This window comes from Ranitomeya imitator, chromosome 3 (genome assembly GCF_032444005.1).
Source record: "Ranitomeya imitator isolate aRanImi1 chromosome 3, aRanImi1.pri, whole genome shotgun sequence".
NCBI lineage: Eukaryota > Metazoa > Chordata > Amphibia > Anura > Dendrobatidae > Ranitomeya > Ranitomeya imitator.
The window spans coordinates 741,609,674-741,621,921 of NC_091284.1; the positions used below are offsets into that span (position 1 = coordinate 741,609,674).

The 12,248-nt window shown below is 41.1% G+C and overlaps 1 protein-coding gene across 1 annotated transcript in view; it reads right to left on the bottom strand.

Annotated features, from left to right (window-relative positions):
* LOC138671752 (guanylate cyclase soluble subunit beta-2-like) overlaps window positions 1-12,248 on the bottom strand; it is a 69,582-nt gene that overhangs the window by 32,582 nt on the left and 24,752 nt on the right. Inside the window, exons 5-8 of the mRNA XM_069759904.1 lie at window positions 7,872-7,971; window positions 5,145-5,346; window positions 4,017-4,087; window positions 930-1,033 (exon numbers count right to left, since the gene is read on the bottom strand). Of these exons, the coding sequence (XP_069616005.1) occupies window positions 930-1,033; window positions 4,017-4,087; window positions 5,145-5,346; window positions 7,872-7,971 (477 nt within the window). The remainder of the gene's footprint in view (window positions 1-929; window positions 1,034-4,016; window positions 4,088-5,144; window positions 5,347-7,871; window positions 7,972-12,248) is intronic.

The following is a 12,248-nucleotide window of genomic DNA, read 5'->3' on the forward strand; positions in this document are numbered from 1 at the left end:
TTTCATTTCCTTGTGATGGTAAATAAAAACTAAAAGCACTTGTTCCTTGGAAGGGAGTCGAGCTCCCAAAAATTCACCACCAGGCACCTTTTCAAGTAACCAAATTCCCTTTCTAGTACTCATTTTCAGTTAAACTACCCGCAAAGCATAATAGAAACACAACATACACATTAGTGTGATGTCGATGATACATTTTCATGAATTTCAGTACTTTCAGATAAAAGTGATCAAAGTGTGCAACCTCTAAATATTAATCGATTTCGCTAAAATCTTTTAGGTGAGTCTTATAGTCCAGATGTCCCTAATCCGGCTGTGGAGGGGAGGTGGGGGTGCAGCAGCGGGTCACAGGAGGCAGGAGGCTGTGGCTAACTCCTATGCCCACTGCTAAAGAGAAATGAATATTCACTCCATTCCACGCCCATAGTCTGAAAAATACGGTACATATATTTTTTGTATTTTGGTGGTCAGATTCATGCCTTTTCTTGGTAAGTGTTGTATCCACATCATCCACAGTTTAACCTTCGTCAGGCTGCATAATTTTACAACGTTAACAGGCTGCAGAGGTACAATTGTACCTTCATATATATTTTATTGAAATTTGGCCAATATATTCTGGACCAAAAGTGCAGAGATGTCATGAAATTTCAGCCCTCTACGGCTTTTCGAAAAAAAAAGTTATTGCAATTTTAAAACGGAATAGTTACAATTGTACCTACTCAGCCGGACGAAGGTTAATGTGTAGTCGTAAAATATCCACCAATTAACTCATAAGAAATCAGCAGTGATATGACTATTCAATCCAGTGTGAGTGAAGAACAGCCGAACACTCTTTAGTTTGTCTTTATGGACTACAACATACAAGTTAGGTTTGCATCTCATAAAGAACCTATTTTCTTAAATGTTATAAAAAATATCTGCAGTTTCCTTACTTCTTTGTCAAAAACAATATGAAAAGGGAACTCATTACAGAACGCCTTCTCATCCATCCACAGTCTGCTGGGATAAACTGGCTGAAAGGTATTTAACAAACTTCCTGAAAAACAGATAATATGACAGCAACATATGTATAATCATAATCATGTTTGTTTAAAAAATGTGATCAGCTGCTGTGGACATCTCCTCCACTTTGTGTCTTTGCAGGATGTTATCCATGAGGCCTGTAGTGTAAGAACTAGAGATGAGTGGACCCAAACTGTAAAGCAAGTGTCCAGTGCTGACCTCCGAACACGGACTTCTGGAGAGAGAGGGAGATTTTACAGCTCTAAAGTCCGGGTCAACATTGATTTTTATGGGGTTCAAGTTGAGGTACTGTTTTGGCACAAGAGACCAAACTTTGAACTAAAGTTCGGTTGAACCAGATGAACTCAAACTTCAACTGGTCCATTCATCCCCAGTAAGGACTCAATTACTCCAACTGACCATGGCTGTTATATAATCGCTTATTGGCTACATGCAAACTGATTGGCAGTCGTTAATAGCCACACATCTTGTGTTTATACAGGACAATGTGCTGCTGAGAACAATGATTTTACTACCAGCAGGAAAAATCAAATTACCCAGCGAAGAAGTGTTTTGCTCATTTGTCAAATTATTGAACTCATGTTTATACAGCCAATAATCAGCAAACAAGATCTCTATTGAACACTTGAACACATAATTATCGTCTTGTCTAAATGAACCTTAAAAGGAACTGGTCACGTGAAAAAACATTATTAACCTGCAAATATGGGGTTAATCTGCACGTTAATAGTGGTTTTAGAGCCTCCCTACTGGAGGAAATTACCGTATATACTCGAGTATAAGCCGAGATTTTCAGCCCATTTTTTTAGGCTGAAAGTGTCCCCCTCGGCTTATACTCGAGTCATTGTCCCAGGGAGTCGGTGAAGCGGCAGCTGTCACATCATACTCAGCCTCCCAGCACGGTCTCTGCACATTCCTGTGTTCAGCGGTCACGTGGTACCGCTCATTAAAGTAATGAATATGGACGCGCCTCCACTCCCAAAGGCGTGGCGTGCATAATCATTACTTTAATGAGCGGTACCATGTGACCTCTGGACACAGGAACAAGCTGCTGGCGCGTGCCGGAAACCATTGGAGAAGGAAGGACATACAAAAAGACCGTGCCAGGAGGGGGTGAGTATGATGGGGAAGGGTGAGCCATGCGATATTCACCTGTCCCCATTCCCCTGCTGGGCTCCATCTTCCGCATTCTCTGGCTGTGACGTTCCGGTCAGAGGGCGCGATGACATGTTTAGTGCGCACCCTCTGCCTGAACAGTCACTGCAGAGACCCAGAAGACACAGCGGCGTGTGGCGGTGGAACGGGGACAGGAGAATATCGCAAGTGTCGGGGGCCTGAGTCAGCGGCGACTCCCACACCTGGCTCCCCCAGCGCACTGGTGTGCCCACCTGCTTAGTACCCCGGCACCTCTCCTCCAGCGATGAGAGGTGAGTATGTCATTTTTTCTTTTTTTTAAATCGCAGCTGCAGCATACGGGGCATATTATTCTATGGAGCATCTTATGGGGCCATCAACCTTAGTGCAGCATTATATGGGGGACAATATGCTATGGAACATCTTATGGGGCCATCAACCTTTATGGAGCATTATATGGGGCATAATATTCTATGGAACATCTTATGAGGCCATCAGCCTTGCAGCATATGGGGTTATATTATTCTATGGAGCATCTTATCGGGCCATTGTTAACTTTTGTGCAGCATTATATGGGGAATATTTTAATATGGAGCATCTTATGGGGCCCATCATGAACTGTATGGAGCATTATATGGGGCTCCTGATTCATTATGGATATTTTCAAAAACACTTAACCTACTGATGTCTCAATTAATTTTACTTTTATTGGTATCGATTTTTATTTTTGAAATTTACCAGTAGCTGCTGCATTTCCCACCCTAGGCTTATACTCGAGTCATTAAGTTTTCACAGTTTTTTGTTGTAAAATTAGGGGTCTTGGCTTATACTCGGGTTAACTTATACTCGAGTATATACGGTAACTTTATTCCCCCAGGCAGCGTTTGACATTCAGTCATGGGGTGGCGCTGGTGAGGGCTCAGTCACTGCTTTGTGTATAAAGAGCGGCGGTCTGTAACCGCGCAACTGGCCCTGACTGATAGTCCGCCCACTGAGCCACAGTCAGTCAGTGCTGGAGGGCGCAGTTACAGCCACCGCTCCCTATACACAAATCGGTGACTGAACCCGCGGCGGCGCCGCATGGTGTCAAAACGCTATTAACCTGCAGATTAACCCCATATCTGCAGGTTATTAGCTTTTTTCACAAACAGGTTCATTTTATAAGAAAGAAAGGGGATATTCCAGCATCAAATGTATTAGGTAAAAAAAAAAATATGACAAGCATGTCACAACCCCGCAGTGAATTTTACTGTAGCAAACGCATTTCATTGCAGTCATTAAAGACGCACAGACGTCTGAAACTCGTTTGCTATGGTAAAATTCCCTGTGGGGTTGTGACATGCTTGTGCTATATTTTTTTATAATTACCTATTAAATTTGATGCTTTTAAGAAGATCCTGATGCTGGAATGTCCCCTTTGTCTCTTACAATTAATCCTGTGGCACAGCTGATTCCAAGTCTCGGACCTCCATGTGGTTGAGCTGACTCTTCCGTTTTCCTTTGTTTTTCAGGTTCCCTTTATGCCTCAGCAGGTACAAGAAATAGCTGTTGGATACACGATAATTTGGTTGATTGTTCAGTGGATGGCTATCTCTCCCGACTCTCTCAAATACAAGTAGCCCGACCGCGCACTCCTATTATCTCTATAAAGACTCCTCTTATATCCTGGAGAACAAAACAATCAGCAGTCTGAATTGGGACATGTTGGATCCTTGTCCCCCATCTGTACCAGGCCCCCGTCCAATAAGTACTGTCCAGGTTGTCCAGGTCCCGGATGTAGCTTCTGCCTCTGTACGCTTTATAGCCCTTGCATAAGCTCCTCTATGAAAGTCTTGTCTGATAATTAATGGAAGTTCACTCACCTTTTCCAAATCTGACAACATTTCTGATAATGTCCCAGTGAGATTTCTTTAACGTTTCAACATTTTTGCCACTTGATTGCTTTACTCCTCTATGGGCCTGTAATATATTAAATATTAAAATTATTGACTTTGTCATGACGTCTGTTAACTTGAAGGAAGAAAAGCCCTGCATGCTCCCATCAAATCTGACAGATTTTGATACAAATATGCCTAATAACTGGAAAATGAGAAATGGCTGACTAGGAAGTCACCTCATCCTGAAAATCCTTTAAATGCATCTTGGAATAATGGCTATTATTGTATATATTGAATCAACTACTATTTGCTACTCTTTAAAGTGGTTGTCTGGTCCAAATCAATAAGTCTGCAATCAGTCTGTGTGACTGCAGACTTATGAATTCCCCCAGATCACACACTGTGCGCTGTGAGGATATGCCGATTTCTCCACTGTATGTTATACCAACCCCCGTCCAAAGCCCGAATAGTGGGCGCACCCTTGCTCCATACACAAGTGTATGGAGCAAGGCCAAGCCTTCTGGACGGGCTCTGGCCGGGAGTGTGTATAATGTATGCATACCTTCCAGCTCACAAACTGGCAAACCCTTGCAGGGCACAGTGCATGCACTAGGGGGATGCATTAGTCTGAAGTCACACAAAGTGACTGCAGACTTATCGATTTGGACCGAGCAACCCCTTTAATAGTATACGAGTTTCTGTCTCCAGCAGTAGTGTTGTATTGCCAATGATATATTGTTAAAAAACAAACAATCAGGAAGTTCCTGCTCACTATGTGTGTAGCTGGAGCATATTATTACTTTCACTTTGCGAGCTGACAGACAAGGTGCTAAGATCCTAAGCTATGGGAAATACCAGTTGTAAGCTGTGTTATCTTTATTCCTGAATAAATATACATTCACTGTTGAATGACTGGACAGTACAGGGATGTATCCGCTGCCAGCAATACATTATTATATTAGAACATTACATATAATAACTGGTTTCAGGATGAAAGTTTGTCTATTCAGCCAATCCCACCTCCAAGTTCACAGCCAGGGATATGCTATACTCCAGGCCTATTCTTTGTCCAATGTGATTCCAGCTTTACAATACTATTGACTATGAATGAACTCTACCTGGTCTTTGAGAGATTGTTCTTTATCGTCAAAATTTTTTTGGGGTTTAATGCTTTTCTTACAGCCTTCACTCTTCTGGAAAACTTCAAATATGACATGTTCTCTTTTTCCAGTGCGCTCCTTCTCCTCAGTTTGGTATATAATTTGCATGGTTACTTCACTATTAAAGAAATCTTTTGCCACAGATTCCAAAATCCCTAGAAATACCAATGAATAATCAGTACAAGAGAATATTAAACTGTTATATAAAGCACCAATGCAGCAGGTTTTTTTAAATTCCTTTGTTAGGTATCAAATATGTACAGTGCCTTGCAAAAGTATTCTGCCCCCTGGAACTTTTCAATCTTTTCCCACATATCATGCTTCAAACATAAAGACACCAAATGTAAATGTTTGGTAAAGAATCAACAAGTGGAAGACAATTGTGAAGTTGAACGGAATTGATTGGTTATTTTAAATTTTTGTGGAAAATCAAAAACTGAAAAGTGGGGCATGCAATATTATTCGGCCCCTTTAACTTAATACTTTGTTGCGCCACCTTTTGCTGCGATTACAGCTGCAAGTCCCTTGGGGTATGTCTCTATCACTTTTGTACATTGAGAGACTGAAATTCTTGCCCATTCTTCCTTGGCAAACAGCTCGAGCTCAGTGAGGTTTGATGGAGATTGTTTGTGAACAGCAGTTTTCAGCTTTTTCCACAGATTCTCGCTTGGATTGAGGTCTGGACTTTGACTTGCACATTCTAACACTTGGATACGTTTATTTGTGAACCATTCCATTGTAGATTTTGCTTTATGTTTGGGATCATTGTCTTGTTGGAAGACAAATTTCCGTCCCAGTTTCAGGTCTTTTGCAGACTCCAACACGCTTTCTTCAAGAATGGTCCTGTATTTGGCTCCATCCATCTTCCCATCAATTTTAACCATCTTCCCTGTTCCTGCTGAAGAAAAGCAGGCCCAAACCATGATGCTGCCACCACCATGTTCGACAGTGGGGATCGTGTGTTCAGGGTGATGAGCTGTGTTGCCTTTACGCCAAACATGTCGTTTGGCATTGTTGCCAAAAAGTTCGATTTTGGATTTATCTGACCAGAGCACCTTCTTCCACATGTTTGGTGTGTCTCCCAGGTGGCTTGCTGCAAACTTTAAATTACACTTTTTATGGATATCTTTGAGAAATGGCTTTCTTCTTGCCCCTCTTCCATAAAAGCCAGATTTGTGCAGTGTACGACTGATTGTTGTCCTATGGACAGACCGTCCCATCTCAGCTGTAGATCTTTGCAGTTCATCCAGAGTGATCATGCGCCTCTTGGCTGCATCTCTGATCCGTCTTCTCCTTGTTTGAGATGAAAGTTTAGAGGGACAGCCGGGTCTTGGTAGATTTGCAGTGGTATGATAATCCTTCCATTTCAATATGATCCCTTGCACAGTGCTCCTTGGGATGCTTAAAGTTTTGGAAATCATTTTGTATCCAAATCCGGCTTTAAACTTCTCCACAACAGTATCACGGACCTGCCTGTTGTGTTCCTTGGTCTTCATGATGCTCTCTGCACTTCAAACAGAACCCTGAGATTATCACAGGGCAGGTGCATGTATACGGAGACTTGATTACACACAGGTGGATTATGTTTATCATCATTAGGTATTTAGGACAACATTGGATCATTCAGAGATCCACAATGAACTTCTGGAGTGAAACCAGAACACATGAGCTGCGAGTGAGTTTGCTGCACTGAAAGTAAAGGGGCCGAATAATATTGCTCCCCCCACTTTTCAATTTTTGATTTTCCACAGAAATGTAAAATAACCAATAAATTTATTTCAACTTCACAATTGTGTTCCACTTGTTGGTGATTCTTCACCAAAAATTTACATTTGGTATCTTTATGTTTGAAGCATGATATGTGGGAAAAGGTTGAAAAGTTCCAGGGAACCGAATACTTTCGCAAGGCACTGTATGTGTAATTACTACCTACTTACTGGTAGCCGTCTTCACTAGAGATGAGCTAATTTGATCAGGTCAGGGCTTATTTGGCAAGTTATAGTGCTTACCAAATAAGCTGCAGAGGGAACCTGGCTTCCTGGATCACTCCGGCTGATCAGCTGTTTGGCTCTGAAGCTGTAAGTGTCCTTACAGTGACAGTCACGACAAATGCATGGAGAGCCTGTTTGTTGGACTTTTTCAGCATCATGGATTTTTGGGTCTGTTTTTACAATCCTTATTGAATCTATTATTTTCTTATAAAGAACTTTTTTATCTACGCCTGCCAGTTAGACAGTGAAATAAGGACAGTACATAGATGACATCCGAGTGTTTTTCATTTCTTTTCACAGTGCCACTGACTTCCATTGGTGAGTTTGCTGCTCAACATGGATCAAAGTAGTACATTTCCATTTTTTTTGACAACTATTAGGTAAGCATACAAAAACGCACATACATTGTAATGGATCTACCAAAAAAATAATGTTTAGTACACACAGACAACTAAAAACTGATGTATTAAGGCACTGGCATCAACAAAACCCATAATGATTGATCTGGACTGGGGAACTTTATTAAATTCTCATAGTTGTAAAATTGGTGCACAAGTTGAACCTGGATGTCAAGTGAAAGTTCCTGTGGGGTAGCCAACCTCATAACAAATACCAACTTTCATAAAAAAAACGTTGCAAGAGTGACAATGATTGCCATGAATAAAATTGAGTAACTTAGATGAGCTCACCTGGGACTATGTGACATAAGCCTTTTCTGTCAGAGTAGTAATGAAGGAGCATGGTCCCATCGCTCATCTTTTCCACTCGAAAGGAGGGAGCATTCATTTCCTGTAGACAATGAAGTATATGGATATGTTGGACCGACAAAAAGGATTAGCTTACCTTTGGTACTTTGTCATTACTTAGAAAGCACATCTCCCACAGCAATCTAGTATTGTGTATTGTTATTTTTTTTCATTTGATCCCTGCAGCATTGCTTTACAGCCTCTGTTTTTGCTTTCAGTTTTACGGTATGTCTGTTTTTTTTTTGAAGAATTAAAATAAAATTGTCATTTAACCCCTTCCCGATGTTGGGCGTAATAATATGCCTATGTCAGAATCCCTCTGCGCCGGAGCCCACATCTTTCCTGCCACATGTCAGCTGTTTTGAAAAGCTGACATGTGCCTCTAACAGCCATAGGTGGAATAAAGATCCACCTGCTGCTGTTAACTAGTTAACTGCTGCTGTCAATCTCTGACAGCAGCATTTAACTCGTGCTTACCGGAAGTGAGCCAGAAATCCTGCCCATCGGTGACACCGTCATGTGATTGCGGGTCACCGAGGGGTCGGTATAACAACCAGAGGTCTCCAGCAGACGTCTATTGTTGTCACAGCCTGACTGCTTTGAGCGCCACCTGGTGGTCGGCGCTCATAGCAAGTGAACATTTCTGCTACATGCAGGCGATCTGATCATCGCCTGTGTGTAGCAAAGCCGATCAAAGTATTGCAGCTTCTAGTCTCCCATGGAGACTATTGAAGCATGCAAAAAGTTTAAAAAATGTTTTTAAAAATATATAAAAAATAAAAGAGATATAAGTTCCAATCACCCCTCTTTCGCCCCATTCAAAATAAAACAATAAAAAAATACACATATTTGGTATTGCTGCGTTCAGAATTGTCTGATCTACCAATATAAAACAAAAATTAACCTGGTCGCTAAACAGCTTATTGATAACAAAAATTAAAAACCCCAGAATTATGTTTTTTTTTGGTTGCTACTACATTGCAAAAAAATGCAATAACGGTTGATCAAAAGATCGCATCTACACCAAAATGGTATCAACAAAAAAGGAAAAATGTTATCAATAAAAAAATAAGCTCTCACTCAGCCCCCGATCACAAAAAATGGAGACGCTACAGGTCTCTGAAAATGGCGCCATTTTTTTTTTTTACCCAAAGTTTGTTTTTTTTTTTTACCACTTAACTAAAAAACCTGGACATGTTTGATGTCTATAAACTCGTAATGACCCGGAGAATCATATTGTCAGGTTAATTTTTGCATTTAGAGAACATGGTAAAAAAAAACAACAACTGTGGAACTGCACTTTTTTTGCAATCTAACCACACATTTTTTTTCCAGTTTTCCAGTACATGACATGTTAGAACCAATGGTGTCGTTCAATAGTACAACTTATCTAGCAAAAAACAAGCCCTCATGTGGCCATTTTGACTGAAAAATAAAAAAGTTATGGCTCTGGGAAGAAGGGAAGCAAAAAACGAAATGCAAAAACTAAAATGCCTTCGGTCATGAAGGGGTTAAGGCTTATATACTCTTTGGGTTTATTTACCCCTTTTAATTGGTCCAACAGGTTAGTTCGAGTTTTTGCCCAATTTATCATTATTTTCTACAAATGGGTGTTTAGTGTATATATTAACCCCTTCATGACCGTGGGATTTTTCATTTTTCCGTGTTCGTTTTTCACTCCCCTCCTTCCCAGAGCCATAACTTTTTTATTTTTCCGTCAATTTGGCCATATGAGGGCTTATTTTTTGCGGGACGAGTTGTACTTTTGAACAACATAATTGGTTTTAGCATGTCGTGTACTAGAAAATGGGAAAAAAATTCCAAGTGCGGTGAAATTGCAAAGAAAAAAAGTGCAATCCCACACTTGTTTTTTGTTTGGCTTTTTTGCTAGGTTCACTAAATGCTAAAACTAACCTGCCATTATGATTCTCCAGGGTCAGTACGAGTTCATAGACACCTAACATGACTAGGTTATTTTTTACCTAAGTGGTGAAAAAAAATTCCAAACTTTGCTAAAAAAAAAATTAAAAAATTGCGCCATTTTCCAATACCCGTAGCGTCTCCATTTTTCATGATCTGGGGTCGGTTAAGGGCTTATTTTTTGCGTGCCAAGATGATGTTTTTAATGATAGCATTTTGCTGCTGATACGTTCTTTTGATCGCCCGTTATTGCATTTTAACGAAATGTTGCGGCGACCAAAAAAATGTAATTCTGGCGTTTCGCATTTTTTTCTCACTACGCCGTTTAGTGATCAGGTTAATGCTTTTTTTTAATTGATAGATCGGGCGATTCTGAGCGCGGCGATACCAAATATGTGTAGATTTGATTTTTTTTTAATTCATTTATTTTGATTGGGGCGAAAGGGGGGTGATTTAAACTTTTATATTTTTTTTATTTTTTTCACATTTTTTTTAACTTTTTTTTTTTTACTTTTGCCATGCTTCAATAGCCTCCATGGGAGGCTAGAAGCAGGCATAGCACGATCGGCTCTGCTACATAGCAGCGATCATCAGATCGCTGCTATGTAGCAGAATTGCAGGTGTGCTGTGAGCGCCGACCACAGGGTGGCGCTCACAGCTGCCGAGGATCAGTAACCATAGAGGTCTCAAGGACCTCTATGGTTACAATGGAGACGCATCGCCGACCCCCGATCATGTGACGGAGGTCGGCGATGACGTAATTTCCTGCCGCCCGGCCGGAAGCGGTAGTTAAATGCCGCTGTCTGCGTTTGACAGCGGCATTTAACTAGTTAATAGGTGCGGGCAGATCGCGATTCTGCCCGCGCCTATTACGGGCACATGTCAGCTGTTCAAAACAGCTGACATGTCCCGGCTTTGATGCGGGCTCACCGCGGAGCCCTGCATCAAAGCAGGGGAGCCGACAACGGACGGTATAGTACGTCCGATGTCGGTAAGGGGTTAATATTTGGATATGATCTAAAATATGTATTAATTAGTCTTAAAGTACAATACCCTGGATACTGTCAAATATGATAATAAACATTGGAGCTTTTTACAAAAAAAAGGAATGGGCATGAAGATACTAAATATGGTAGAATCCATGAAGAATAAACATTTCCTAATTCCTAACTAACTTTCTGTATGTAGAAATGGGTGATGTGACCAACAGTACATATTTGGAGATGTAGTGGAAGTATGACTTATCCAGTGTCAAAATGTTTGAGATCTCAAGAAGATGCTACTACCTGTGACGTTAGTTGCAAGGGTGGCGCTGGTCTCTTGCACACCGGGTATTTTTCTTACAATGCACACTGACAGTGCTCTCTCTTGTCGACTTGTAACTTCTGTTCAGAGCTGGCGAGAGAGAGCACTGTCATTGTGCATATTGCACAGTGACAAGTATCTACTGAGCATACCTCTGAATTGACAACTGACGCATGCTCAATAGAGCAGGGACTAGCCCATGTCACAATTCCTCCACTCAGTGTGGTGATTGGCAGCTCATCAGTCCAAACTGATGTTTGGGCATGCTGATCTCTAGGCGTGATTAGTGACAGTCCAGTTGCCCAATAAGGTTTGGGTGTGCTGGGTTTCCTACAGGTGTCTCCTGTTTGGAATGATTCCCAGGCTATTTAGCTGACTGCCTCTGATCTCTGCCAGTTATAGCTCTGCTCACGTGGTGTGTGTTATAATGTGCTTTGAGTTCTAGTTTTCTGATATTTGTTGCCTGACCTTGTATTTGCCTTTGATCATCCTTTTGCCTGGCCTCATTGTCTTAATCCACTACCTTATAGAAATTCTGACCCTTGACTGTGACCTGACTATGCCTTTGCCTCATCCTTCTGTTTATGACATACGCTCCTGGATTTTGACCTCAGACTTCCTCACCTCACAGCTAGTCCATGAGTAGTGACTAGCGTCACAGCCCAGCTGCTGAAACAGGCATCACTGATGACTCTTCATATGAGGGAGGGTGCAGAGGCTGTGGCAGTGACTGCAGCCTCTGCCCCCTGATGACACTTTGTTTGAGTATCCCATCATGCACTGGGAATTCTCAAAGTGTCATAAAAAAGGAAATAGCAAGCGATTTCTCATTTTTCCAAACAAATTTACAAAACCAATATTTTTTAGGGACCATATCACATTTGAAGTGATTTTTAGGCGTTTATACGACAATATAACAGAAAATACCCCAAGGTGACACCATTCTAAAAACTGCTCAAAACTACATTCAAGAAGTTTATTAACCCTTGCGGTAGTGCTTCACAGAAAATGAAGCAATGTGAAAGAAAAAAATAAACATTTAGTCTACCCCCTTCAATTGGCTTACAGATAAATTGAAATATCTAGGTGTCTTTC